The sequence below is a fragment of the Spermophilus citellus genome (assembly GCF_964194105.1).
Source record: "Spermophilus citellus genome assembly, chromosome: 10".
NCBI lineage: Eukaryota > Metazoa > Chordata > Mammalia > Rodentia > Sciuridae > Spermophilus > Spermophilus citellus.
The window spans coordinates 25,253,286-25,279,646 of record NC_138197.1 but is presented as its reverse complement, the minus strand read 5'-3'; the positions used below and the strand labels follow the sequence as shown (position 1 = coordinate 25,279,646).

General features: G+C 37.2%; 2 protein-coding genes across 4 annotated transcripts in view; one reads left to right on the top strand and one right to left on the bottom strand.

Moving 5' to 3' along the window:
* The window catches only part of CCDC77 (coiled-coil domain containing 77), a 51,324-nt gene extending 42,513 nt beyond the window's left edge, over window positions 1-8,811 (bottom strand). The window contains exon 1 of one of the 2 annotated variants that reach the window (XM_081309801.1): window positions 8,686-8,811. The gene's annotated coding sequence lies outside the window, so the exon portion shown is untranslated. The remainder of the gene's footprint in view (window positions 1-8,685) is intronic. The other variant, XM_081309804.1, reaches the window with a different exon arrangement.
* Window positions 8,812-8,849: 38 nt separating this feature from the next.
* Window positions 8,850-26,361, top strand: part of KDM5A (lysine demethylase 5A) — an 88,424-nt gene continuing 70,912 nt past the window's right edge. The window contains exons 1-5 of one of the 2 annotated variants that reach the window (XM_081309799.1): window positions 8,850-9,258; window positions 12,694-12,771; window positions 14,535-14,657; window positions 20,291-20,461; window positions 23,864-23,998. In XM_081309799.1, the coding sequence (XP_081165925.1) occupies window positions 9,094-9,258; window positions 12,694-12,771; window positions 14,535-14,657; window positions 20,291-20,461; window positions 23,864-23,998 (672 nt within the window). In that variant the 5' untranslated portion in view covers window positions 8,850-9,093. The remainder of the gene's footprint in view (window positions 9,259-12,693; window positions 12,772-14,534; window positions 14,658-20,290; window positions 20,462-23,863; window positions 23,999-26,361) is intronic. The other variant, XM_081309798.1, reaches the window with a different exon arrangement.

Here is a 26,361-nt window from a genome sequence, read left to right as displayed (position 1 = left end):
ACCACTTTTTTTTTATCCATTCATCTATTGAAGGGCATCTAGGTTGGTTCCACAATTTAGCTATTGTGAATTGTGCTGTACAAACATTGATGTGACCGTGTCCCTGTAGTATGCTGTTTTTAAGTCCTTTGGATATAGACTGAGGAGAAGGATACACAATGGAATATTACTCAGCAACAAAAGAGAATTAAATCATGCATTTGCAGGTAAATGGATGGAGTTAGAGAAGATAATGCTAAGGGAAGTTACCCAATCCCAAAAAACCAAATGCTGAATGTTTTCTCTGATATAAGGAGGCTGATTCATCGTGGGGTAGGGAGGGGGAGCATGCCACACGCATGCGAGGCGAGCGCACTACCGCTTGAGCCACATCCCCAGCCCTACAGCATTAAAATTTAAAAAAAAAAATTTTTAGGGGGCTGGGAATGTGGCTCAAGCGGTAGCGTGCTCGCCTGGCATGCGCAGGGCACTAGGTTCGATCCTCAGCACCACATACAAATAAAATAAAGATGTTGTGTCCATCGAAAACTAAAAAAAGAAAAATAAATAAATATTAAAAAATTCTCTCTCTCTCTTTACAAAAATTTTTTTTTAGTTGTAGATGGATACAATATTTTTATTTATTTATTTATTTTTACATGGTGCTGAGGATTGAACCCAGTGCCTCACATGCGAGGTAAGTGCTCAACCACTGAGCTACAACCCTACACTGTTGAAATTTAAATGCTTAAATATTTATTAAATAAGATCTGTGGTTGAGACTATTCCTTGGCAAGGTTATTTAATTTTTCTTTCTTCCCTTTACAGTGGGTCTCTTCTAACTCTCCCATCTTTTATCATGCTAATTCAAACTCTAGAGTCACAATTCTTTGTCAATTAAGAATAAATAATAGTATAAACAATAGTTTTTAAAGTGTGACCCAGAGATTTCAGACTTTTTTGTCCCCAAAGCATTTTCTGAATGTCTTGAGGTCAAAATTATTTTAATAGTTCACACTAAGATGTTACTTGCCTTTTCCACTGTTGACATTTGAACTGATGGTACAAAAGCAACGATGGGTAAAATTCTGGTCCCTCAGATAATGCTAAGTGAAGTTAGAATAAATGTGGTAGTGACACCAAACTAAACTAGTAGTCATTGTCTAGGTAAAGGGGCATATTACCACTAAGCTCCATTTCTTTTTTTTTTCTTAAGAGAAAGAGAGAAAGAGAGAGAGAGAGAGAGAGAGAGAGAGAGAGAGAGAGAGAGAGAGAGGGAGAGGGAGAGAGGGAGGAGAGAGAATTTTTTAATATTTATTTTTTAGTTTTAGGTGCAACATCTTTATTTTTATTTTTATGTGGTGCCGAGGATGGAACCCAGCGCCCTCGGGCATGCCAGGTGAGCGAGCTATCGCTTGAGCCACATCCCCAGCCCACTGAGCTCCATTTCTAATCCTTTTTATTTTATTGTATTTTTTGAGAATGGTCTCCCTAAGTCATTTAGGGCCTCACTAAATTGCTGAGGCTATCTTGGAACTTGCAGTCCTCCTACCCCAGCCTCCTGAGTTGCTGGGATTATAGGCATCCACCACTGTGCTTGGCTGTTATGTCTTTGAATAGCCTTTGTGCTGAAATAGGAAATTCACATAAAGTGCTTCTATTGCATACAGAAATACAGTTTTTTTTTCCCAAGGAAAAGCACATACCAGCTGAACTAGCCACTTTTTTCATAGAACACAGAGGTATAACAATCGATGATTATTCAGACTTAGGAATTTGACAGTCATTTTGTTGAAATGGAAACAATTGATACTATTTGTTGGCAATGACAATATTTGAACTTTCAAGTGAAAATTATAACTTTAGAAAACTTGTTTCTGACATCTTGAGTTTGACAGCTTTCCAATTGTATCATGTTATCAATGGTGATATTTTTGTGATTTTGATATTATATAACATGCCAAATTTGGAAGATCTGTATAAGTCAGTGAATCAATATTTTCCAAATGACTAATGCATGATGATACAAAATCATGACTGGATTAAAAAATCAATTCAAGTACAAGTTAACTATCATTTTACTCTAACAGAGTACACAAAAAGCAATTGAGTTGTGCTGGGCGCAGTGGTATATGTCCGTAATCCCAGCAGCTCTGGAGGCTGAGGCAAGAGGATCACTAGTTCAAAGCCAGCCTTAGTAATTTAGTGAGACCCTGTCTCTAAATAAAATACAAAATAGGCTGGGGATGTGGCTCAGTGGTCAAGTGTCCCTGAGTTCAATCCCTGGTAACCTCCCACCCCACAAAAAAAGTCAGTTGAATTGGGTGTGGGAGACAAATCTGTAAGCCCAGCAATTTGGAAGGCTGAGGTAAAAGGACTACAAATTCAGGGCCAGTTTGTGCAATTTAATGAGTCCCTGTTGCAAAATTAAAAAAAAAATAAAAAGGGCTAGGGATGGAGCTCAGTGGTAAAACACACCCAAGTTCAATCCCCAGTGTCAAAAAGAAAAGAAAAAGAAAAAAAGTCAATTGATAAAAGTTTTGTTTTTGAATAACTAGGCTTTAAGAAATCATAGTGATTGCCAGGAATAGTGGTGCATGCTTATAATCCTGGCAACTCAGGAGGCTAAATCTGGTAAATCAGGAGGATTTCAAGTTCAAGGCCAGTCTCACCAACTCTGTGGGGCCTAGTGGAGCCCTAAGCAACTTAGTAAGACCCTGTCTCAAAAAAAAAAAAAAAAAAAAAAAAAGGACTGGGGACATGGCTCACCGGTCAAGTGCCCCAGGGCTCAATTACCAAAAATTAAAAAAAAAAAAAAAAGCTTCTTTGTTTCCCAACTATGTGTCTAGGTCAAGCTGAATTTTCTTCATGTACTTCAATGAAGATAACATATCGCAAAAGATTAAATTCAGAAACAGATATGAGAATCCAGTTTGAAACATTAAGAAATTTTCAAACAAAAAACCATTGCCACTTTTCTCATATATATTTTTTTGTTTTGGAAAATATAGTTCTTATTCTGAAAATGCATTTATGCAAACATGTTGTAGCTTATTATTTTATTTTTTCATTGTTATTTTGTTCTATTTAGATGTACATGACAGTAGAGTATATTTTGACGTTTATATATACATGGAGTATAAATTATTCTAATTAGGATCCCATTCTTGTGGTTGTACATGGTGTGGAGTTTCATTGGTCTTGTATTCATATATGAACATAGGAAAGTTATGTCTGATTCATTCTACTCTTTCTTATTCCCATCCCCCTTGTTTTATTTTAAATGAATAAATGTTTATTAGTTTTAATTGCTAATATGTAGTAAATATCAATATATATAACCCATACAATAAAAGCTTTTTAGAGGGGCTGGGGATATAGCTTAATTGGTAGAATGCTTGCTTCATATGTGCAAGACTCTGGGTTCAGTCCCCAGCACCACACACACAAAAAAAGTATTTAGGGGCTCATGCTTAGACTGAGAGTCTTCCAGGGCCTCATTTGTCTATTAATTATAAAGTTAAACAATTTTATTTTATTTTTTTTTGCAGCACTGGACATGGAACCTAGGGCTTCATGTATGCTAAGCAAGCACTTTCCACTGAACCACATCCCCAGCCTCAAAACCATATATATATAGGCACTGGGAATTGAACTCAGGGGCATTCAACCGCTGAACCACATCTCTAGCCCAATTTTGTATTTTTATTTAGAGAAGGGTCTCACTGAGTTGTTTAGTGCCTTGCTAAATTGCTGAGGCTGGCTTTGAACTCGCAATCCTCCTGTCTCAGCCTCCCTGAGCCACGGGGATTACAGGCATGTACCAACTACGCCCATTTTATATTTTAATTTAATGTTTGGCAAAACAACAAAAAAAATTTTTGGTACCAGGGATTGGACCTGGGGGTGCTTAACTCCAGCCCCTTTTATTTTTTGAGATAGGTCTTGGTAATTTGCTTAGGGCTTTCTAAATTGCTGAAGCTGGCTTTGAACTTCTGATCCTACTGGCTCAGCCTCCAGAATAACTGGGATTATAGGTTTGCACCACTGTTCCTGGCAAAACAAATTATTTCATTAACTCTTTTTTTTAAACTTTTTTTTTTAAGAGAGAGAGAATTTTAATATTTATTTTTTAGTTTTCGGCGGACACAACATCTTTGTTTGTATGTGGTGCTGAGGATCGAACCCGGGCCGCACGCATGCCAGGCGAGCGCGCTACCGCTTGAGCCACCTCCCCAGCCCCTCATTAACTCTTTGGATGAAATCCAGAGGCACTTACTTACCACTGAGCCAAATCCCCCCCTGGTTTTATATTTTATTTTGAGACAAGTTCTTGCTAAGTTGCTTAGGGCCTCCTTAAATTGCTGGGTTTGATTTTGAATTTGCCATCCTCCTGCCTCAACCTCCCAAACCACTGGGATTACAAGTGTGCACCATCACACCTGGCTCATTGACTCTTTTTAGTTAGAATTTCATTGCCTCACCCCCTACTTTTTTTTCAGTACTGGGGGGTTGAACCCAGGGGTGCTCTACTTCTGCCACCATGGAGATCCAGCCCCAGACTCTTTGTTTTCTCCCCAAAGAGAGTTTTTGTTTTTAAGGAAAGTAGATACATATTCAAGGGAGAATAGTGGTGAGAGAGAGAGAGAGAGAGAGAGAGACAACACACACCATCGTTTGGGGTAAAGTAAGGAATATACATTCAAGGGAGAATGTAGACAAGCTCTAGAGGGAGACAAGAGCCCAGCCCTTTTAAATTTTTGAGTCAGGATCATGTTAAATTGCTAAGAGTGGCTGGCCTCAACTTGCAATTCTCCTTCCTCAGCCTTCCAGTCTCTGGAATTACATAAGTGTGCCACCTCATTGGCCATTTCTTCCTTTTTTTTAATTAAAAAAAATTTTTTTTAGTTGTAGATGGACAGAATGCCTTTGTTTATTTTTTTATGTGGTGCTAAGGGTCAAACCCAGTGCCTCAGACATGCTAGGCAAGTGCTCTGCCACTGAGCTATGGCCCTAGCCTCAGCATTTCTCCCTTTTTTTGGAATCATGTGGTTTTCCAGATTTAAGTAGTAGAAAACCTAAGGCTTCTGTAAGTCATTATAATTGTATACAATGAGTCATGCTTTCCTGTGTCCACATCCCTTTGCAATGTGATTCTGTCACTTTCCATCAAGAAATGCAGTCTAGGGGCTGGGGATGTGGCTCAAGCGGTAGCGCACTCGCCTGGCATGCGTGCGGCCCGGGTTCGATCCTCAGCACCACATACCAACAAAGATGTTGTGTCCGCCAAGAACTAAAAAATAAATATTAAAAAAAAAATTCTCTCTCTCTCTCTCTCCTCTCTCACTCTCTCTTTAAAAAAAAAAAAAAAGAAATGCAGTCTAGGCTGAAGATGTAGCTTACTGGGTAGAGAGCTTGCCTAGTCTACACAAGGTACTAAATTTGATTTCCAGTACAGAGGGGGAAAAAAAAGAAAAATAATAAATAAAATACAATGAAGTCTATTTCACTATGCTCCTTTTCTGATACTGGGATTGAACCCAGGGGAGGTTTACCACTGAGTTAAATCCTTGGTTCTTTTTTATTTTAAATTTTGAGACATGGTCTTGCTAAATTGTTGAGACTGGACTGGAATTTGGGATCTTCCTGCCTCAGCTTCCTGAGTCACTGGGATTATAGGCATGCATCATGTGCCCAGCTATTTCCCCACCTTTCTGATTCTGGGCCTTTCTTTTGACATGCTTTGACCAACAGAATTTGAGAGAGTGTTTGATACATTTTGGAGTCTAGACCTTAGGCTTTTGCTTCCAGTCTTATCCTATTGGAATGCTAAGACCACCATGCTGTGAAAAAGCCCAGTTTACTATTTTAAAATTAGAAACCAGGGCTGGGGATGTGGCTCAAGCGGTGGCGCGCTCGCCTGGCATGCGTGCGGCCCGGGTTCGATCCTCAGCACCACATACAAACAAAGATGTTGTGTCCGCCGAAAACTAAAAAATAAATATTAAAATTCTCTCTCTCTCTTTAAAAAAAAAATTAGAAACCATGTGAACCAAAGTTTCCCAGCCAACAACTAGTACCAATTGCTAGACATATGAGAACATTTTGCACTCTCCCACCCTAATTGTGTATTAGCTTCTTCTGGAAAATAAACCAGTAGGATATGAGATTTCTCTTTAAGGAATTGGCTTACAAGATTATAGAGGCTGGCAAGTCCAAAATCTGCAGGGAAGGCTGGCAGGCTGGAGACCAAGAAAAAGCTGATGCTGCAGTTGAGGTCCAAAACAAATGGCAACATTCCTTATTGCTCAGGGGTCAGTATTTTGTTCTATTCAGGTCTTCAGTTGATTGGATGAAGCTCACTTGCTTCATAGAGGGCAATCTGCTTTATTCAGAGGGCTCTGATTTAAATGTTAATTTCATCCCCAAATGCCCTATCACAAACACCCAGAATGCCGCCCCTGCCTTACTGGGGATTGAATTCAGGGGAATTGGACCACTGAGCCACATCTCCAGCCTTATTATTTTTTAATTTAGAGACACTGGTCTCACTAAGTTGCTTAGTTCCTTGCTTTTGCTGAGGCTGGCTTTGAACTCACAATCCTCCTGTTTCAGTCTCTATAGCTTCTGGGAAACTTTGGTTCACATGTGCCACCGCACCCAGCACAAACATCCAGAATGTTTGACCACATATCTGGCTACTGTGGGCCAGCCAAATTGGTACATAAATTTAAACATTAAACCAGTCAAGCTGTCAGATGACTGTGACTGCATGAGTAAACCCAGGTGAGGCCATGAATCTATCAGATTGCAAACCCACAGAATTGATAAATAATTTTTATTTTCAGTTTTGAGGTAGTATGCTATTCAACAAAGGGTAACTGAAATAGAACTATCTCCTCAAAGTGTCTGTGTGAGGTTTAGGCTGGTAGATATGAATAATTGGGCATTATCTTTGTGGATGCTATAAATAAAATGAAGGGATATTATCAATGTCATTCTTGGAAGTCTCAAAACAAAATTTAGTGCATGCAAATATAAGATGAGGCAATAAAACACAAGGGAAATTGTTTTGTGGATCCAATTCATTTATTTATTGGGTGAATCCATTTATTTTAACAGTCTCATCGCATACTCCCCATATCCCAAGACTATTCAAGGAGCCTGGAAAACAATGGCCAATATATGGACAATGCCCCTGTCTTTGTGCAGCTTACAGTCTGAGAAAGGGAGGAAATTATTTCAAAATGTTTTGACAAGGAGCTGAGCATGGTGGCAAAAGCCTGTAATCTCAGTGGCTCAGGAGGTGAGGCAGGAAGATCCCAAGTTCAAAGCCAGCCTCAGCAATTTATTGAGGTCCTGAACTTAGCAAGACCCCATCTCAAAAAAATAAAAAGGGCTGGGAATGTGGCTCAGTGGTTGAGGGTTTGTGAGTTCAATCCCTGATACCAAAAACAACTATAATAAACAAAATATTTGAGAAGGAAGTACTAGTTGCTGATGACTAACTTTGATGATTATGGAAGTCTTTCCAGAGCAAGTGATATTTAATTGAATTAGAAGGAAGATAAGTTGGAAAGACATACATGAACTTGTAGGGACAAGGTTGGGTCAGGAGACTACAAAAATGTTCCACAGGAAATAATCTGTGAAGATTCAGAGTTAAGGCAAAGAATGGTGCATCAAAGCCACCAAAAAGTTTGTAGATTATACAGTAAAGCAGAAGAGATGAAGCTTGAAAGTGGCAGTAAATAAAAAAAAAATTTGAAGTCATTGAATTTTTTTTTTTTTTTTTGGTAAAAGAGATTGGACTTAAGCAATGAGACACATCCCCAACCATTTTTATTTTGAGACAGGGTCTCTCTAAGTGCTGTGTTGGCTTTGAATTTGCTAAGTTCCTGCCTCAGCTTTCAGAGTCCTTGGGCTAACAGGTGTGTGCCAACATGTCCAGCCATATTGATACTTAATACTAAAAAGCACATTTTCACGATTTCTCCATTAATCCTGTCTATGTAACTTCCCACAATTTGGAGGAAGTAAGAAATGGACACTGGCATAGAGATTTTTTCTTTTTCTTTTTGCGGTTCTGGGGATTGAACTCAGAGTGTCCCTTATGCACTCTACCACTGAGCCCTGGCTTAGAGATTTTCCGACAAGTTCAAAACGATTACCGTAGTTTTTTTTTTTTTTTTTAAATAAACTGAAAAAGGTTTAATACATTATGTGATGCCAAAGGGAGCTAGTTACTGTTAAAATGAGATAATTTAGGGTTGAATGACAAATGCTAGAAAAGAAGGATTAGGAGAGTGAAAAGAATTCTTAGGTGGTGGCTAAAGCCGCTCTGCAGGATTTGGGGGATCGGTTCCATTTAGAACTTATCGTGCAAACGAGGCGGGTATAAAACGACCAAATACAATTGTTCGTAAGATACTAGCAAAGGATGAAAAAAGAGAGTGTGAGAAATACGCCGGAAATGTTAGTTACTTGGTCAAATGTAGACAAGCAGGATAAAACAAATGACGGCGAACCTGCAGCGAGGTTGGGTGGCTACCGTTAGGCCGGGTTTGTTTGCGCGTCCACTAATACACAAAGGGGAACTGCGCCCTCCTCGCCGGAAGAGAACCTCTGCCCTCTGGGGCATTACACATTCCTCCGCGCCGGAAGAGCGCGTTCTGCCTCGCCCCGAATACTTCTCCTCACTCTTACCTCGCCTAGAGGAGACCGTAGGACCCTTGAGGGTGACCCTCCCGGAGTCATCAGCTGCCCAAAACTGCGACGGGCAAGCAGAGAAATAGCGACACCAGACTCTCCCGAAAGGGAGGAAGAAGAAAAGCGTCGTACATCGAGGCGTCGCGGCGGAGGAATTCTGTTTCCTGCGGTGGCGGAGGAATTTGACAGTACGTTAACTTCCGGAAAGGTCCTGTCCCTGAGAGGAAAAGCCCTGAAGGAAACAATAACAAACGACTGGAGGAAGCGATTCTGGGGTTTCTGCGTCCCGCACTTCATGTTCAAAAAGATGCGCTTCGGCCCCTGTCAGGGGACGTGAAAAGGCGTGGTGGGCTTCAGCCAGCCTTTCTCCACTTGTTCTCCTAAGGGGGTCCCCTGGCTATTGCCATGGCGGGCATGGGGCCGGGGGGCTACGCGGCAGAGTTCGTGCCACCCCCGGAGTGTCCGGTCTTTGAGCCCAGCTGGGAGGAGTTCACAGACCCCCTCAGCTTCATCGGCCGCATCCGGCCTTTGGCCGAGAAAACTGGCATCTGCAAAATCCGACCGCCCAAGGTACCGGAGTCTGTGAGGAGAGACGGGGAGAAGGGAGTATAGGGGATTCGATACGCTTGGTGTGGCTTTACTTCTCAGGTTCTTCTGTCTTTTCATGTATACTCTTCCTCATTTCTGAACAACTGAAGGCTACGTTTCTGTATATTTTTACCTTAGTTTCTTCTGCAGTTTAATTTCGGTGGGTGTGAACGCCAGAAAGTGGTCTTCCTAGGGTCTTTTCCATTTAGAACTTGGGCACTGATACTTTTCTCTGGAATTGGGGGAAAGGGTAACAAAAGGCTTCAGGCCTTTTGATGTCTGGAAAGGTGTTTAAAGTGTTGTGACCTGATGTGCCTTCCCCTTATGTACAATCCTCATTATGCTTCTACAGTAGAAACTACCTGTCCGTCGGCTATTTCTGCTGCATCCAAGCCCTGCTAATGTTTAGTTTGTTAAATGTTTGCAGGTCATCTCTCAGGGTTAAGTGGGGTTTTTTTCTTTTTTCTTTTTTTACTTTTGTGGGGGGAGCGCCGAGGTTTGAACCTAGGGTCGCCCTAGCTCTGAGCTACATCCCCAGCCCTTTGAGTTTGATATTTTAATTTTCAAAGGGGTCTCGCTAAGTTGCTTAGGTATTCGCTAAATTGCTGAGGCTGGCTTCAAATTTGTGATCCTCCTGCCTCAGCCTCCCGAGTCGCTGGGATTACAGGCTTGTTCTATCGCCCGGATAGGTCTTGGGTTTCTTAAAAGGTAATTTGAGCTTTAGTTGTTTCCCACAATGGTATCAATAGGCAAGAATTTCAGGCCGATTACTGCTGTGATGGAAAAATCTTACATGGGGAAGAGAAAGAGCATCAGTGATTTTTGAAATTCAGAGGTTTAGGAAGACTTGGTCAATAGTGGAAGTGGAAAAAAACGTTGAAAACCCTTGATATAAGGAACCAAGGAGCAAAGATTTTAGAATTGCAATGATTGCAAATAATTAGGTTTGCCTAAAGTTGGATAATTATAATTCTCAATCTTTAAGGATCGCAGATATTACTCCTATGGGTGCAATTAATGCCCCAAGAGTTTCAGTGATATGCTCAAGGTCAAAAGGGTTTTACTTTACCCATTACACCAGTGCTTTACAAATACTGTTGCTGGACAACCTGTACCCTGGTTGACTGGATGTTTATTAAACTGCAGATTGCTAGGCCTTATTAAGACTAGAATCTGGGCTGGGGTTGTACCTCATCGTAGAGCACTTGCCTAGCATGTGTGAGGCTCTGGGTTCTATTCTCAACACTGCATGTGTATAAATGAATAAAATAAAGGTCCATCAACAACTAAAAAAAAAAAAAAGTTAAAAAAAAAGGACTAGAATCAGGCTGAGTATGTAATTCAGTGGTATAGCATTTGCCTAGTGTGTGTAAGCCTTGGGTTCTATATCTCTGAAACTGCCAAAAGAGTGGGGATTAAAAAAAAGGGGGGGAAGAAAAAAGGGTGAAATCTGTTTCTGGATCTGGAATGTTTGTAATCTGCTTTTCTAGCAAATGCTTAGATGATTCTTTTTTTTTTTTTTTTAAGAGAGAGTGAGAGAGGAGAGAGAGAGAGAGAGAGAATTTTTTTTTTAATATTTATTTTTTAGTTCTCGGCGGACACAACATCTTTGTTGGTATGTGGTGCTGAGGATGGAACCCGGGCCGCACGCATGCCAGGCGAGCTCGCTACCACTTGAGCCACATCCCCAGCCCGCTTAGATGATTCTTAATGCAGATTAAGTTTGTGAATTTTTGCTGTGGATAGAACCTTTGCTTCTTAAAGACATTTTGCTTTATGTTTTGTCTAGAGGTAGTAAAGATAAAACTAAGCCCTGTTACCAGTGTTGCATTTAAGAAATCATCCACCCTCACCAGGATTACCATGATAGTTCATACCACAGTGAACTAAAAACTTAGATGAAAGGGGGAAAAGGAGTAGTTAATTTAGCATCTATAGAATGTTTTATTTAATCTTTGAAGACCTAGTAGGTAAATAAATTTCTCATTTTACAGATGAGGCATGTCTGAATAAGTTAAAAAACAATCAAATGTGTTATCTTGGGCAAATAGCAAAGTAGATTTTGAACTTAAAGTTTTCTGATTATAAAGCAGGTCTTACTCCCACTATGCTGAATACTGTAAGATTATCAGTTGCAAGCAAAGGATTAACAAATAATTGTTGTGATGATATGCATTGCCATCCTCCAAAAGCTTCTACTTTTTCTTTATCAAAATTATCTAATGCTGACCAAGATTTAAGCATTGAAGTTTTTTTCTAAACCATATTTTCATCTATTTATGTTGTATTTATTCATTAGAAATTCTATTGAAGGATTGTTTTGGTAAAACAAAGTTATATTTTTATTAAAAAGGCTGAAAGAGTATGCATATTAAATAAGGTTTATTAAAACTTCTCATATCTTTAAATGCTATTGTTTAGGCCAAGTCAAACTATGTTCTTTAGAATGCCACTTGAAATATCTGACCTCACATTAGTTATATCTGTCTGGAAGTTGTCTTTGTTCTGTGGATTTACTTATTTAAAAAAAAAAGTATATATATATATGTGTATATGTATACATATATGTATGTTTGGGTCCCCAGAAGCTGGGCTTTGATCAAAACATTTATATAACATAGACTGTAAAGTGCTTATATTTACACATAAATAAAAAATATTTTAAAAAATTATTGACAAAATTGACTTTTGGGGGAGTGGGAGGGAAACCGGGTCTCTCTATGTTGCCCAGGCTGATCTAGAATTCCTGGCTCAAGTGATCTTTCTATCTCAGCCTCCTGAATAACAAACTATTGGCAGGTGCCACTATAACTGGTTAATAAATACTTAAAAATTTCTTTTCTCTTTCTTGCATTGCTGGGAGTCAAACTCAAGTCTTGCATATGCTAGCCAAGTGTTCTATCACTGAGCTACATCACCAGCCCTATAAATTTCCTTCTAATCTTTAGTTTTACCCTTTTTGATTTTTTTTTTAATTTGGTAAACCTGTATGTTTATTGGACACTGTTCTGTGGTACATGAACTCATTGCTTTCTGCATGAGTAATTTGAGAAAGCATAACTGTGGGATGTGAATAGCGAGACTGGTGAGATTTGAGAACACTCTAAGTGATGTTAAAATTAAAATTATTTTATGTGAAAAATATTATTCTGTTTCTACAATAAAGAAGACGTACAAGTTCTATTGTCACTGATTTTTGGCAACTCACCCCTTAAAGTAATGAATAATGCACTCCTTGCTTACATACCATTATTATTTTTTGGTGCTGAGTATTGAACCTGGGGCCTTGCACATGCTAGGCAAGTGCTCTACCACTGAGCTACATTCCCAACCCATATTACTGTGTTAAAAAAAACATATATTTTTGTATATATAGAAACAAACATATATACATATACGCATGTCCTTTCTGTTTAGGATTGGCAACCTCCATTTGCGTGTGAAGTAAAAAGCTTTCGATTCACTCCAAGAGTACAGCGCCTGAATGAACTTGAGGTAAGTGTTATATTAACAGTTCTCCTTCCTGATTTTTTATGTTAGGCCTCTAGGTAGAGAACTTTGATTAGCTTATGTACTGAGGCCCAGAGTTTGTGTTAATTGGGATTGAATAGAATAGTTATTTAGTGTTTGGAAGAAGTGTCTGATTTTTAAAAGCTTATGGTTAGAGTTTTTTTATTTAGCTGAGATTATGGGAAATTGTTTCTTACTATATTTTTCATCATGGGAATGTCCAGCTTTGGAGATCTGAAATTCTTAAATTCCACTTTCTCCAATGTTTATTATTCTAATTTTTTTTAAAGAGAGAGTGAGAGAGGAGAGAGAGTGAGAGAGAGAATTTTTAATATTTATTTTTTAGTTCTCGGCGGACACAACATCTTTGTTGGTATGTGGTGCTGAGGATCGAACCTGGGCCGCACGCATGCCAGGCGAGCGCGCTACTGCTTGAGCCACATTCCCAGCCCTATTCTAATTTTTTTCAGGGACTAATCTCAGAAGATTTCTGCCTCTTGTGTCCTTGGAGGATAGTTCTTTTTTTTTTTTTTTTTTTTTTTTTTAGTTGTAGATGGACGCAAAATATTTATTTATTATTTATTTATTTATTTATTGTGGTGCTGGGCATCGAACCGAGTGCCCCATGCATGCTAGGCAAGCACTCTACCACTGAGCCACAACCCAGCCTGGAAGATAGGTTTTTTTTTTTAATTCTATAAATTTTCATTTGAAAACCTAGTTTTCAAGTGGTTTTGTTTTGGCAGAATTTCTCCGGGACTATTAATTTTGTTTATTTATTTTTAAGCATTTTTAGCTGTAGATGGACACAATATCTTTATTTTATTAAATTTTTTATGTGGTGCTGAGAATCGAACCCAGTGCCTCACAGGTGCTAGGCAAGCGGTCTACCACTGAGCTCCAGTTAATTTTATTTATAAGATTTCCCTTTAAATATTACTAATTCTCTTGGATTGTGCTTATATTATTTGATGGCCTGGGGATGCAGGTCAGTAGTAAGAGGGTTTTCCTGGCATGGGTGAGGCTCTCAGTTCAATCCCCAGTACCACACACGCACCCACCCCTCTCAAGATAAGAAAAACCAAAACATGTATTTTCTGAGATTTTAATACATATTTTTCTTTTAAACTATTGTAATTAAATACTTGATGAAGCATCTTAATATCACTGAGGTAGAGTTGGTGTACTAAAAGTGTGCATAATACCTACAGATGAAATGATGGAATTAGGATGCTTAGAGACTAGAAATAATTTACTGCATATTTTGGTTAGCATAAAGTTAAGCAAATTAAAAGAATTCTTTTAGTTGCTAGTGAGAACTTTTTACATATGTTAAAATGATTTTTTTTTGTTTTTTGTTGATGTTGCTCTATGGGTTGAACCCAGGGCCTTGCCCACACTAAGCAAGCATTCTACCACTGATCTGTAAATTGTATTTTGAGAGAGGATCTTGCTAAATTGCCCAGGCTGCCTCAAACTTGTAATCCTCCTGCCTCTGTCCACCTCCCAAGGTTTTGGATTACAGGTATATACTACCATCCCTGCTTTAGAGTATCTTGTTTTTGCCTTGGTGAATAAAGCTCATTAGAAGTATTTAACCTCTTTACACTATTGGCTCTTTTTTTTTTTTTTAACACAGTTGAGCTAAACAGTAAAGAAGTCTTTAAATTACTCTAGATTAAGACACATTGATTTATTTTCAGCCATACCAGTTCCTATGGCCAATATCTATATTTTATTAATCTTAGGCAATGACCAGAGTGAGACTGGACTTCTTGGATCAACTGGCAAAATTTTGGGAACTTCAAGGGTCTACTCTGAAAATTCCTGTGGTGGAGAGAAAAATCCTGGATCTGTATGCTTTGAGCAAGGTGAGGCACTTATGATGTAATTTAATGGCGGAAGCCAACTTTATCCAGTACAGTGAATAATAGCTTTGAAACTTAAAAGTGAAAAGTTTAGATTCATTTTTGTACTTCGTTTAGAAATTGAACAGAGGGTCTGGGATATAGAGTACATGCTTAGTATGTGGAAGGGCCTGGGTCTGATCCCAAGCCTTACATACATATACGTGTACCAAGAAATTGAGCACAAGTCTGGAAATTTATGATAAAGAATTTCAAAGAAACTTGGAGGGAAACATTGCTTTCTATGTAGGATTTGTTTGGCAATGAATAAATGGAAACAGATCTCAAAGGTTTGTTTGTTAGTGGGATTTTTTTTTTTTTTTTTTTTTTTTTTTTTTTTTAATACTGGGGATTGAACCCAGGTGTATTTTACCATTGAGTTACATCCCCAGCCCTTTTTATTTTTTGAGACAGGGTCTCACAGTATATTATGAGATATATATATGTGTGTGTGTGTGTGTGTATTATGATATATTATGCTTAGGGCCTCACTGAGTTGCTGAGGCTGACTTTGAACTTGCAGTCCTCCTGCCTTAGCCTCCTGAGTAACTGCCTTAGCCTCCCGAGGTGTGTGCCACCATGACTGGCCTCAGACTTTTTTTTTTTTTTTAATTATTATTATTTTTTTTTTTAAAGGAGAGAGAGAGAGAATTTTTAATATTTATTTTTTAGTTCTCGGCGGACACAACATCTTTGTTGGTATGTGGTGCTGAGGATCGAACCCGGGCCACACGCACACCAGGCGAGCGCGCTACCGCTTGAGCCACATCCCCAGCCCCTAAATTATTTTTTTAACATTTATTTTTTGGTTATAGTCAGACACAATATCTTTATTTATTTATTTATTTATTTTTATGTGGTGCTGAGGATCGAACCTAGGGCCTCGCACGTGCTAGGCTAGTGCTCTACTGCTAAGCCATAACCCTGGCCCCTCAGACTTATCTTTAAAAGCTGTTTTATTATAGCTACTCAAGAGCCTGAGGCAGGAGGATCATAAGCTCAAGACCAGTGAGACCCTGTCTCAAAATAAAAAGTAATAAAGGACTGAGGATGTAGTGTAGTGGTAGCATATCCCTGGATTCAACCTCTAGTACTGCTCAAAAAAAGCTATCTTATAATTTGTTATGGAATTAATGATTCAGATTAATTGGCTCCATGGTGTACAATATACAAAAGAAATACCTATTTACTGATATTGGAGTGTGCTGAGTGTATAGTATTCTGTATGGAGCTCGTCATCTTTTCCGTTTAACTGAAAATATAGTGTATTATAGGGATTCATGATACTGAGCATTCTTGTATGTGATGTATGTATCAGTTTTATTAATTACATTAATCAGTGTAATTATCAGTTTAGCACTAATATAATGTTAAAGGCTGAAGCCAGCTTTATCCAGTATAATGAATCATAGCTTAGAAACTTAAAGATGAAAAGTTTAGACTCCTTTTTGCCCAAATTTGCATTTAGGTTTTAATATTACATTTCCTGAAGTGAACATAACCAACTGACCAACAACAGATTATAATAATTACCTTGAAAATATGTTTTGTTAATATGATAATTAAAATCTCTGCTCTGATTGTGAGTGAAGATAGCTTTATTATTTGAGACATTTTGCAGCACTTTTTGTGGCCTTTGATATCTTAAGATTGCTATGTTATTTTGAAATAATAATTGATAATATTCTTATTTATATTGTAGTTAGTTTTTGAAGATTTTACTTCTAAGAAAAAAAGTGAGAATAATGATATATATAAAAATTGTTATCATTTTTTCTGATACTGGGGATTGAATCCTGGGCCTTGTGCATTCTAGACAAGAGCTTTACTACTGACCCATACCCCAAGCCCTTATTTATTTATTTAGTACTGGGGATTTTGAACCCGGGGCGCTTAACTGCTGAGCTACATTCCCAGCCTTTTTATGTTTTCTTTTGAGATAAGGTCTTGCTGAATTGCCCAGGCTGGCCTCAAACTTGTGAACCTCCTGCCTCAGCCTCCTGAGTCACTGGAGTTGCATTCATGTGCCACCTTGCCTGTGTTTAAATTATATTTGAATTATTTTATGATTTCATTTTAAAGTTAGTGTCAGTCCGGAATTCTCCCTAAAAATTCTAAAAAGTATAGTCTTTTTGTTTTTGGGTACCAGGATTGAACTCAGGGGCACTCAACCACTGAGCCACATCCCCAGCCCTATTTCATATTTTATTTAGAGACAGGGTCTCACTGAGTTGCTTAGCACCTCACTTTTTTTTTTTTTTTTTTTTTTTAACTGAGGCTGGCTTTGAATTTTCGATCCTTCTGACTGAGCCTGTTGAGCCTCTAGGATTATAGGTGTGTGCCACTGTACCTGGCCATAGTCTTATGATAAAATACAACTTTCGTTTTTTTTTTTTGGTAGCAGGGATTGACCAGCATCCTCAACCACTGAGTCACATACCCAGCCCTTTTTTATATTTTATTTAGAGACAGGGTCTTGCTAAGTTGCTGAGGCTGGCCTTGAACTCAAAATCATCCTGCCTTAGCTTCCTGAGCCACTGAGATTATGGGCTCAGTTGTTTTTGTCAGTCAATAGTAAAGCACTGTCAAGAATTATCTAGTGCAGTTATATGAAAACCTGTGATACTGAAGAGAATTTTATAATAAATTTGAGAGTTGAGATTGTCATTTTGCAGGGAACCATTAGTATAAAAAATTATTTTAAAAATTATCTTTTTGACATTTTTATTCAGCCAAAACTTAATCTAAGTTTTGCTATATAATGCTTAAGGTTTTAAATGTGACTTGATTCCTAGCGTGAATAAAATGCAAAAAATATTTTCAAAAATTATTTTATTATTCATAACAACACTATTGTGGTGATTTCCAGCCAAAACTCATTCCACATACCTACTTTATTTTTATAAATACTTTGTACAATTTTCTAGAATAACTAATTAAGTTAATTTATGAAATTGGAACTTTCTGTTCCAGAGATTTTTCTTTTTTCTTTTTCTTTTTTTCAAATATTTATTTTTTAGCTTTAGGTGGACACAATATTTTAATTTACATTTATGTGGTGCTGAGGTTCGAACTCAGTGCCTCATGCATGCTAGGCGAGCACTCTACCACTAAGCTGCAACCCCAGCCCGAGATTTTTCAAATTCAAAGGTAAACAACATTGGACTTAATCTGAAGATTAGATTGCATTCCTGTTTTTTTTTTTTTTTTTTTTTTTTTTTTTTGGTGCTGGGGATAGAACCTGGGGTGCTTTACTACTTTACCAAGCTGTATCCCCATCCCTTTTTTATTTTGAGATAGGGATCTTACTAAATTACTGAGGCTGACCTCAAACTTGTGATCCTCCTGCCTCAGCCTCCCGAGTTGCTGGGATTATAGGCCTGTGGCAAGGAATCCAGTGCATTACTGTTCAAAAGTTGTAGAATTTCAAAATCAGGAAGGACTTTAGACCTAATCAGAATATCTGTAATATAGTTCATATAATATTTGTCAGTTGTATTGTTTAATTCCAAAGAGGACCACCAGTTCCTTTTTGTTAAAAGGGAAATACTGAAGAGCTGTGGAATGAATTTGATGGAAGTATATACTATGTAAATATATGAATATACCGCAGTGAATCTCAACTTTATGTGTATCTATGAATCACCAATTAAACAACCAATAAGTAAATTGAAGGAAGACAGTAGAGTAGAGGAAGAAGAACAGGGCAGGAAGTGGGGAAGTGAAAGAAGTAGTAATGGTGACTATTATACTGTAAGTAAAATATTAGATTGTGAATCTAATAATAGAGGACTGAAATTGCATTCTATGCATGTATGATTATGTCAAAATAAACCCTAGTATTAAGTGTAACTTTAATGTTCAGATAAAAACATTATGAAAAAATGGGAATACTAACAAAGTATACCTTGTTTAAATACTTAAGAAAACTTACTAAAAGTAGGTTGTGATTAAAGGTTAGATCTGTTTATCCAAGGATATATTGGACGTCTGTTTTCCCTAACTTGTAAAAATGCTTAAAAACTGAGATTTAAAGCTCAAAAGAAGACAAATTTTGAGTTGTTTTATACTTTGTAATTGTTCTTAAATGTCATTGTGAGATTGCTGCTTCTCATGCTGCTTCACACCTTATAAACTCTTACATTGAGGTGTAACTATTTTCATAATAGTGAGGAAACTGAGCCTCAATTTATATAATTTGATGTCATATAACTGTGTAGTGATAGAGTTATACTTTGAGCATTGACAATCTGGTTTCAGAAATCATCATCCTCTTAGGTTTTTTTTTTTTTTTTTTTTGGTACTAGGGATTGAACCCAGGGATGCTTAACTACTGATCTACATCCCTAGCCCTTTTTATTTTTTCTTTTGAGACAGGGCCTTGATAAGTTACTTAGGGCCTCACTGAGTTGCTGAGGCTGGCTTTGAACTTGAGATCTTTGTACCTCAGCCTGTTGAGTTGCTGGGATACAGGCATGTGCCACTGTGCCTGGCTTCTCCTTTTTTTGTAGGTTGAATAATAATTCCATTGTGTGTGTGTGTGCATAAACACTATGTTTTGTGTGTGCATTTATCTCTTGGTGGACATTTGGGTTGTTTCCACCTTTTGACTCTTAACGAGTGATACTGCTGTGGACCACATGTTAACTTTATGTTTAATTTTTCACCTTGTCCATGTAGTAAGATATAGTAGTATATATTTATAGAGGAGAAATTGATTTCAAATACTGTGTCACAGTCCTCTTTGTTCTCAGTGAAGCTGAAAACTGCCTATATTTTAGGGTGTGATAAATGTTCATTTACAGTTTTAGGAAGATAGAGGGACATGATAAGTATCTGGTTTGATGTGAGCATTTAGCCAAGTTACCAGTTCATCTTATCACTTCCCACCTTAATATATTATGTGCTATTAGTATATGTTATGTGCTGGTAAATCTACTGCAGTCTGATCTTTGTCTATCATTCCCTTCATAGTCTTCCATATAAAAGTGCCCCCCCCTTCCTTTTTTTTTTTGTGATGCAGGAGATTGAACCCAGGGCATCATGCATGCAGGGCAAATGCTTCATCATTGAAGTACACTCCCAACCATTTTTTTCTTTTTGAAGAATTATAGCCTCATTTTTTGAAACTGTCCTCTCCATTTGTGGTTTGGTTGACATTTTTTTAAGTTCTGTAAATTTCTTGGTACATTTTGTAATTTTAGGACTTTTTTTGTTCATTTTGTTTTGCATTACTTGTATTTATTCTCATGTCTAGTTTTATTCTTATTTCATATTGTTAGTTCCTAAGAGTATGGCATATATATGTGTGTTTGGTTTTCTTACAGTGCATAATTGTAAAGTATAAATTATTAAATGTTTTTGAACAAATTTTGTTTGAAAGTAGGCACAATAATGTTTATTAAATTTTAGAGTTTAAAACCTACAAAAATAATTTTCTCTATTCTTTTAAATGTTGACAAGTAGTTTGGTTATATTTGTTGAAAAGAAATTTATAATCTAAGCCCAGAATAAATTTTATATTTAGTGGACAAAATACAGAGTCAGAATGCTTGAATCTGCCTTCTTTCCCTAAATAATTTTTACCTTCTTTTTAGATTGTGGCCAGCAAAGGAGGTTTTGAAATGGTCACCAAAGAGAAGAAATGGTCTAAAGTGGGTAGCCGCTTGGGATATCTGCCAGGAAAAGGAACTGGGTCTCTTTTGAAGTCACACTATGAAAGGATTCTATACCCTTACGAGCTTTTCCAATCCGGTGTCAGCCTTATGGTGAGATGCATTATTGTTCTTTTTTTTTTAATATTTTGTTTTTTGTTGTACTTGGACACAGCATCTAGTTTTTATTAATTTACATGGTGCTGAGGATCGAACCCAGGACTTCACACGTGCTAGGCGAGAACTCTACTGATGAGCCACAACCCCAGCCCGAATTATTGTTCTTAGAGTCGGTAAATCCAGTTAAAAACTTTAGACCTTATTCATTATATGGTTGTGGTTGTTTATGCATAACAAAGTGTAATAGATTTCTCCAGGCACTCAAATGTGCGAAGGCAAGGTGTATATCCTAGTTTTAAAAATTATAGCTATACTTAATGATTTATAAGATAAAGGATAATGGGTACAAAGGATGTTTTTTTATTTATTTAAAATAAATCTTTATGCTTCAAGCTTTTTGAAAAATTCTTCCTGTTTTTTTTCCACATATTTATGTATTGGGGTGCCGGGGATTAACCCAGGGGTGCTTTACCACTGACTATATACCCAACCTTTTTTACTCTTTCTTTTGAGACAAAAGGAAGTTCTATAATTTGTTGAGGCTAACCTTGAACTTGCGATCACCCTGCCTCAGCCTTCCAAGTTGCTGGGATTATAGGCATGTACCACCATGTCTAGCTCATATATCTTTTAATAATTTTATTGAGGTATAATATACATGCTATAGAATTCACCTATTGTGCTAGATGTGGTGATGCATGCCTATAATCCCAGCAACTTGGGAGGCTGAGGCAGGAGGTTAAGTTTGAGGTTGGCTTTGGAACTTAATAATAATGTCCTAAGCAATTTAGCAAGACCTTGCCTCAAAATAGATAGAGAGATAGATAGATAGATAGATAGGGCCGGGGGTGTGGCTCAGTAGTTTAGCACCCATGGATTCAATGCTCAGTACCCATAAAAAAAAAGTTTACATTAAGCTTCAATAAATTTATATGTTTAAGCAGCAGTCACCACATTGGTTCCTATTCCCTATCCTCAAACCCAAGCAACTTCTCGTCTACTTTCTTGCTCTAGGTTTGTCTAAGAAATTTCACATAGAGGAAATCATACAGTAAGGTTTTGTGTCTGGCTTCTTTATCTAAAGGTTTTCAAGGTTCATCCATATCATAGGATGTATTAGTACTTAAGTGTTATGGCTGAATACTGTTCTGTTGTATGAATATACCACATTTTGTTTATCCATTTGTCAGTTGATGGGCAGCTGTATTTTTTCCATTTTATGGTTATTATGAATAATACTATGACCATTCATGTACAAGTCTTTGTGTGGACATGTGTTTTTATTTTTCTTGGGTAGATACCTAGGAATGGAATTGCTGGATTATATGGTAAGTTTATGCTTAACTTTTTAAGAAACTGCCAAATTATTTTCTGAACTGGCTGAACTATTATAAATTCCCACCATAATGGAGAGGCTTCCAGTTTGTCCATTTCCTTACCAGCAGTTGATATTGTCTGTTTTTTGGCTTATAGCTATTTTACTAGGTATATAGTGATAGTTCATTGTGGTTTTAATATTTATTTTCCAAAGACTAATGATGTTTTGCATCTTATCATGTTTATATTAGTGTCTCATATAACAAAATGTTAATATAAACAAAATGTCCCTTCAGAAATTTTTTTTTATTGGTAATTTGTCTTATACTTGTAAGAATTCGTTCTATATTCTGGATGTAAGTCCTTCATCAGATATATTTTGCAAATGTTTTCTTCTAACCTGTAATTTTTATTTTCATTTTCATAATGGTATCTCTTTGAAGAATAATTCATGATTTTTTTCCTTTAAAAATTGTGTTTAGCATCATATTTAAAAAATCTTTTCCTAACACAAGGTCACAAAGATGTTTCTTCTTTTTCATCTGTAAGTTTTATAATTTTAGCTTTTAGATTTAGTTTTGTGATGCACTTTCAGTTTTTTCCCTCCATGTATAAAGTGAGGTAAAGGTGTAGATTCATTTTTCGGGAGCGGTATATGAATACTCAGTTGTACCAGCATCATTTTTCTGAAAAGACTATCCATTCCATTGATTTGACTTGGCACTTTATTGAAAATCAGTTGACCGTAAATGTGTGAGTTTATTTCTGAGTTCTGTATTGTTTCATTGATGTACAGTAGTCCCTACTTTGTGGTTTAACGTTTTGTGGTTTCAGTTAGCGTCTGTGCTTAATTGTTGTCTGAAAGTATTAAATGAAAAATTCTAGAAATAATTTGTAAGTTTAAAAGCTTATACTATTTCTAGTAGGATGATGAAATAACATGCCTTCTTGCTTTGTTCCCACCCCTTAGTTACTTAGTAGCCATCTTGGTTGTTAGTTCTCCTGTCACAGTTTCACAGTGTATTCATGTAATTCTGTTTTACTTGATAATGGTTCCCAAGAGCAAGAGTAATACTGTTCGCCCTTCAGATATGCTAAAGAGAAGCTGTAAAGTTAAAAAGGCAAACATTAGGCGGGTGTACATTTTAGTACATTCCTGTAATCCGGAGACCCAGGAGGCTGAGGGAGGAGGATTACAAATTTGAGGCCAGCTTTGGTGATTTAGTGTGCTTTAAGCAACTTAGTGAGACTCTGTCTCAAAATAAAAAAAAATAAAAAGGGATGGGGATATAGCTCAAAGGTAATGCTCCCCTGGTTTAATTCCTCAGTACCAAGAAAGGGGCGGGGGTGGAAGAAAAGGAAAAAGTACAATAAGCTATTTTGAATGAGAAATACCATTAACTTCTTAAAATTACAGTGTGTTGCCTATTATTGCTCTGTTTTGGTTATTAGTCTCTTACTGTGCTTAATTTTAAATTAAACTGTCACAGGAAAAAAACATAGTATTCATAGGGTTTAATACTATCTTCTAGTTCAGGCATCCATTGGGGATCTTGGAATGGACTCTAAATGTCTACCCTAACACTATTACCACACTGTCTTGAGTGTTGTAGCTTTATAGTAAATTTTGATATTCATTATATAAGACCTCATGGCTCTTTTTCAGAATTTTGAAACAATTTGTTTCCACATCAGTTTTAGAATCAGCTTTCAGTTTGCACAGAAATAAAGTGTATTGGGATTTTTTTGTTTGTTTTGTTGTACTGGGAATTGAACCCAGGTGTGCTGTACCTCTGAACTATATCTCCAGCCCTTTTACTTTAGTTTTGAGACTTGCTAAGTTGCTGAGGGTAGCCTTGAGCTTGATATCTTCCTGCCTCAGTCTCCCAGGTTGCCACCGTGCTCAGCTGCATGTTGGGATTTTGATAGGATTGCCTTCTTTAGATCATTTGAAGGAAGAATTGCTATATGGTTTTGTATAATTGTAGGGATTTACTGGAAATTTATTATTTTATTTTTCTACTGATTCTCTTATTTCTTATCAGTGAATCTGTTCTCTTTCTGTGTCTGATCTTTTAGGGTGTACAGATGCCCAATTTAGATCTTAAGGAAAAAGTGGCGTCTGAAGTTCTCAGCAGTGATATCCAAACCTCCCCAGAGCCGGGCACAAGAATGAACATTCTGCCAAAGAGAACAAGACGTGTCAAGTCTCAGGTATTAATGTCCATGGCTGTTTTTAATAGAAATTTCAAGTGCATTTATTGACAGAATAGTTCTGTGGTCATAGGAGGCCATTCATATACTGTTGTGTTTTTTTTTTTTTTTTTTTTTTTTGGTACTGAAGATTAAACTCAAAGACATGCAATCACTGAGCCACATTCTCAGTCCTATTTTGTATTTTATTTAGAGACAGAGTCTCATTGAGTTGCTTAGCACCTTGCTTTTGCTGAAGCTGGCTTTGAACTTCCTATCCTCTTGCCTCCAGTCTCCCAAACCACTGGGATTACAGGTGTGCACCACCATGCCCAGCCTACAGTTGTTGTTTAACACTCGAGGAGACATAGCTTCTATTCCCTTTTGTTTTGTTTTCAAAGAGGTGTTGAAGATAGAAGCCAGGGTCTTATGCATGCTAGGTAGACTCTGTACCACTAAACTACATCACTGCTTCTGTTCACCTTTCAGGTGAATAGAGAAGAAATATTTTGAGGCTGGGTCTTACTAAGTTGCTGAGGCTGACTTTGAATTTGTGATTCTCCTGCCTCAGCCTCCTGAGCTGCTGGGATTACGCGCATGCACCACTACATCTGGAAGTCATGTTGTTGAATTCTAGTACATTTTATTTTCATCATTAGCAGAGAGGAGTAAAAAAGAATGGTTTTATTTTTTACTCACTAGTCCTTTAAAAACAAGGTTATAAATTTCTTTTTTCTTTTTTTAAGAGAGAGTGAGAGAGGAGAGAGAGGAGAGAGAGAGACACAGAGAGAGAATTTTTAATATTTATTTTTTAGTTCTTGGCGGACACAACATCTTTGTTGGTATGTGGTGCTGAGGATCAAACCCGGGCCGCACGCATGCCAGGCGAGCGCGCTAGCGCTTGAGCCACATCCCCAGTCCCGGTTATAAATTTCTTAATGTTTGAGCAATTATAGTGTAACTTCTATAGTGTTCACATAATCTAAAGAAGAAAAACTCCATAATTTCTTTTTTTCTCCTATTTTCTTTGAGGTCTTAAGGGTTTTATTTTTTAAGGTTGTTAATAAAGATAAGTCTTTAGATTAGAGAGTGAGGTGCCCTTAGAATTCTAATGTTTAAATTAACTTATAAAGAGAGAGGAATAGCAACTTAACTGGATTTCATATATTGTTTTAATATTTAGAAGAATAAAACAAAAAATGGGAATGGTTGATATTGTAAGTAGGAATCAGAAGCAAGATGAAACATTGGATCCAGGGTTGTATGTAGTCTTGTCATAAGTAGGCTAATTATATTTTTTGCTTTTCTAGAGCTTATGGGCTATCTCTCCATCAGGCCATTCCTGCTCTTCTTGTTCTGAGTTTATGCTCACTGAGGAATTCTGCCTTTTCGATACTTTGATCGCAGAAAATTAGGTGTCCTGGATAGGAATGTGGATTTAATAGAAATTCATGGGAAACTGTTAGCCCATTATAAACTTATAAACTTTGGTTTAGTCATTAAGAGATTTTTTTATTAGTGTGCTTGATTTCAAAAGTTCTGATCATTGTTGGGTATACAATTATGATTCCATTTTAGGACCTGGAACACTGTAGACTATTCTCTTTGACTTAAGTGACTCAGCTTTTAAGAGTTGCCCACTCTCTCTAACCAATTGCCAGGTTGTGATGAAATTATTTTTGATGTTCTTTCTGAAATCATGAAAGGCTTGCCTCATTCATTCATTTGTTCTTTTTTTTTTTTCTTGGACTGGAATTTAGGACCTTATGCATGCTAGGCAAGTGCTCTATCACTGAGTTACACCACCCTCCCTTTGCCTATTTCTAATTCCTTTTCTTTATGTATGTATAAAAATAACAACCATATAGAATTTTCTTGCTTGTTGTAGTAATTGTCATTGTCATAGAAATCAGTTTGTAGTTACTAGAGTTAATTCAGGATTTGAAATTAAGATTGTTTTTTCCATCACTGGGAAATGAATCCAGAGGCACTTTACCACTGAGCTATATCCCAGCTTCTTTATTTTTTAAACAGGGTCTTGCTAGGTTGCCCAAGCTTGTCTCAAACTTGGAATCTTTCCTGCCTCAGCTTCCTCAAAGTTGGAATTATAGGTATATGGCCTGGTGGTGCCCAGCAAAAAAAATTTTTTAACTCAAATTTGTACTTAATTACTGTATTGCCAGTTTGCCTCTCATTCTAGTGTTGTATTTCAGAACGGAAATAAAAACATTTTGTAGAACTTCTTCTTCTTTTTTTCTTTTGCACAAAACTACTAACATTCATCCTTAGTCTCTGCCTATCTTTGGTGGCAAAGGTGTACCTTTCTTTCCAGGGATAATCCCTCCATCACCACCCCTTTTGGCTTCTTCAGTGATTTCAGTGTA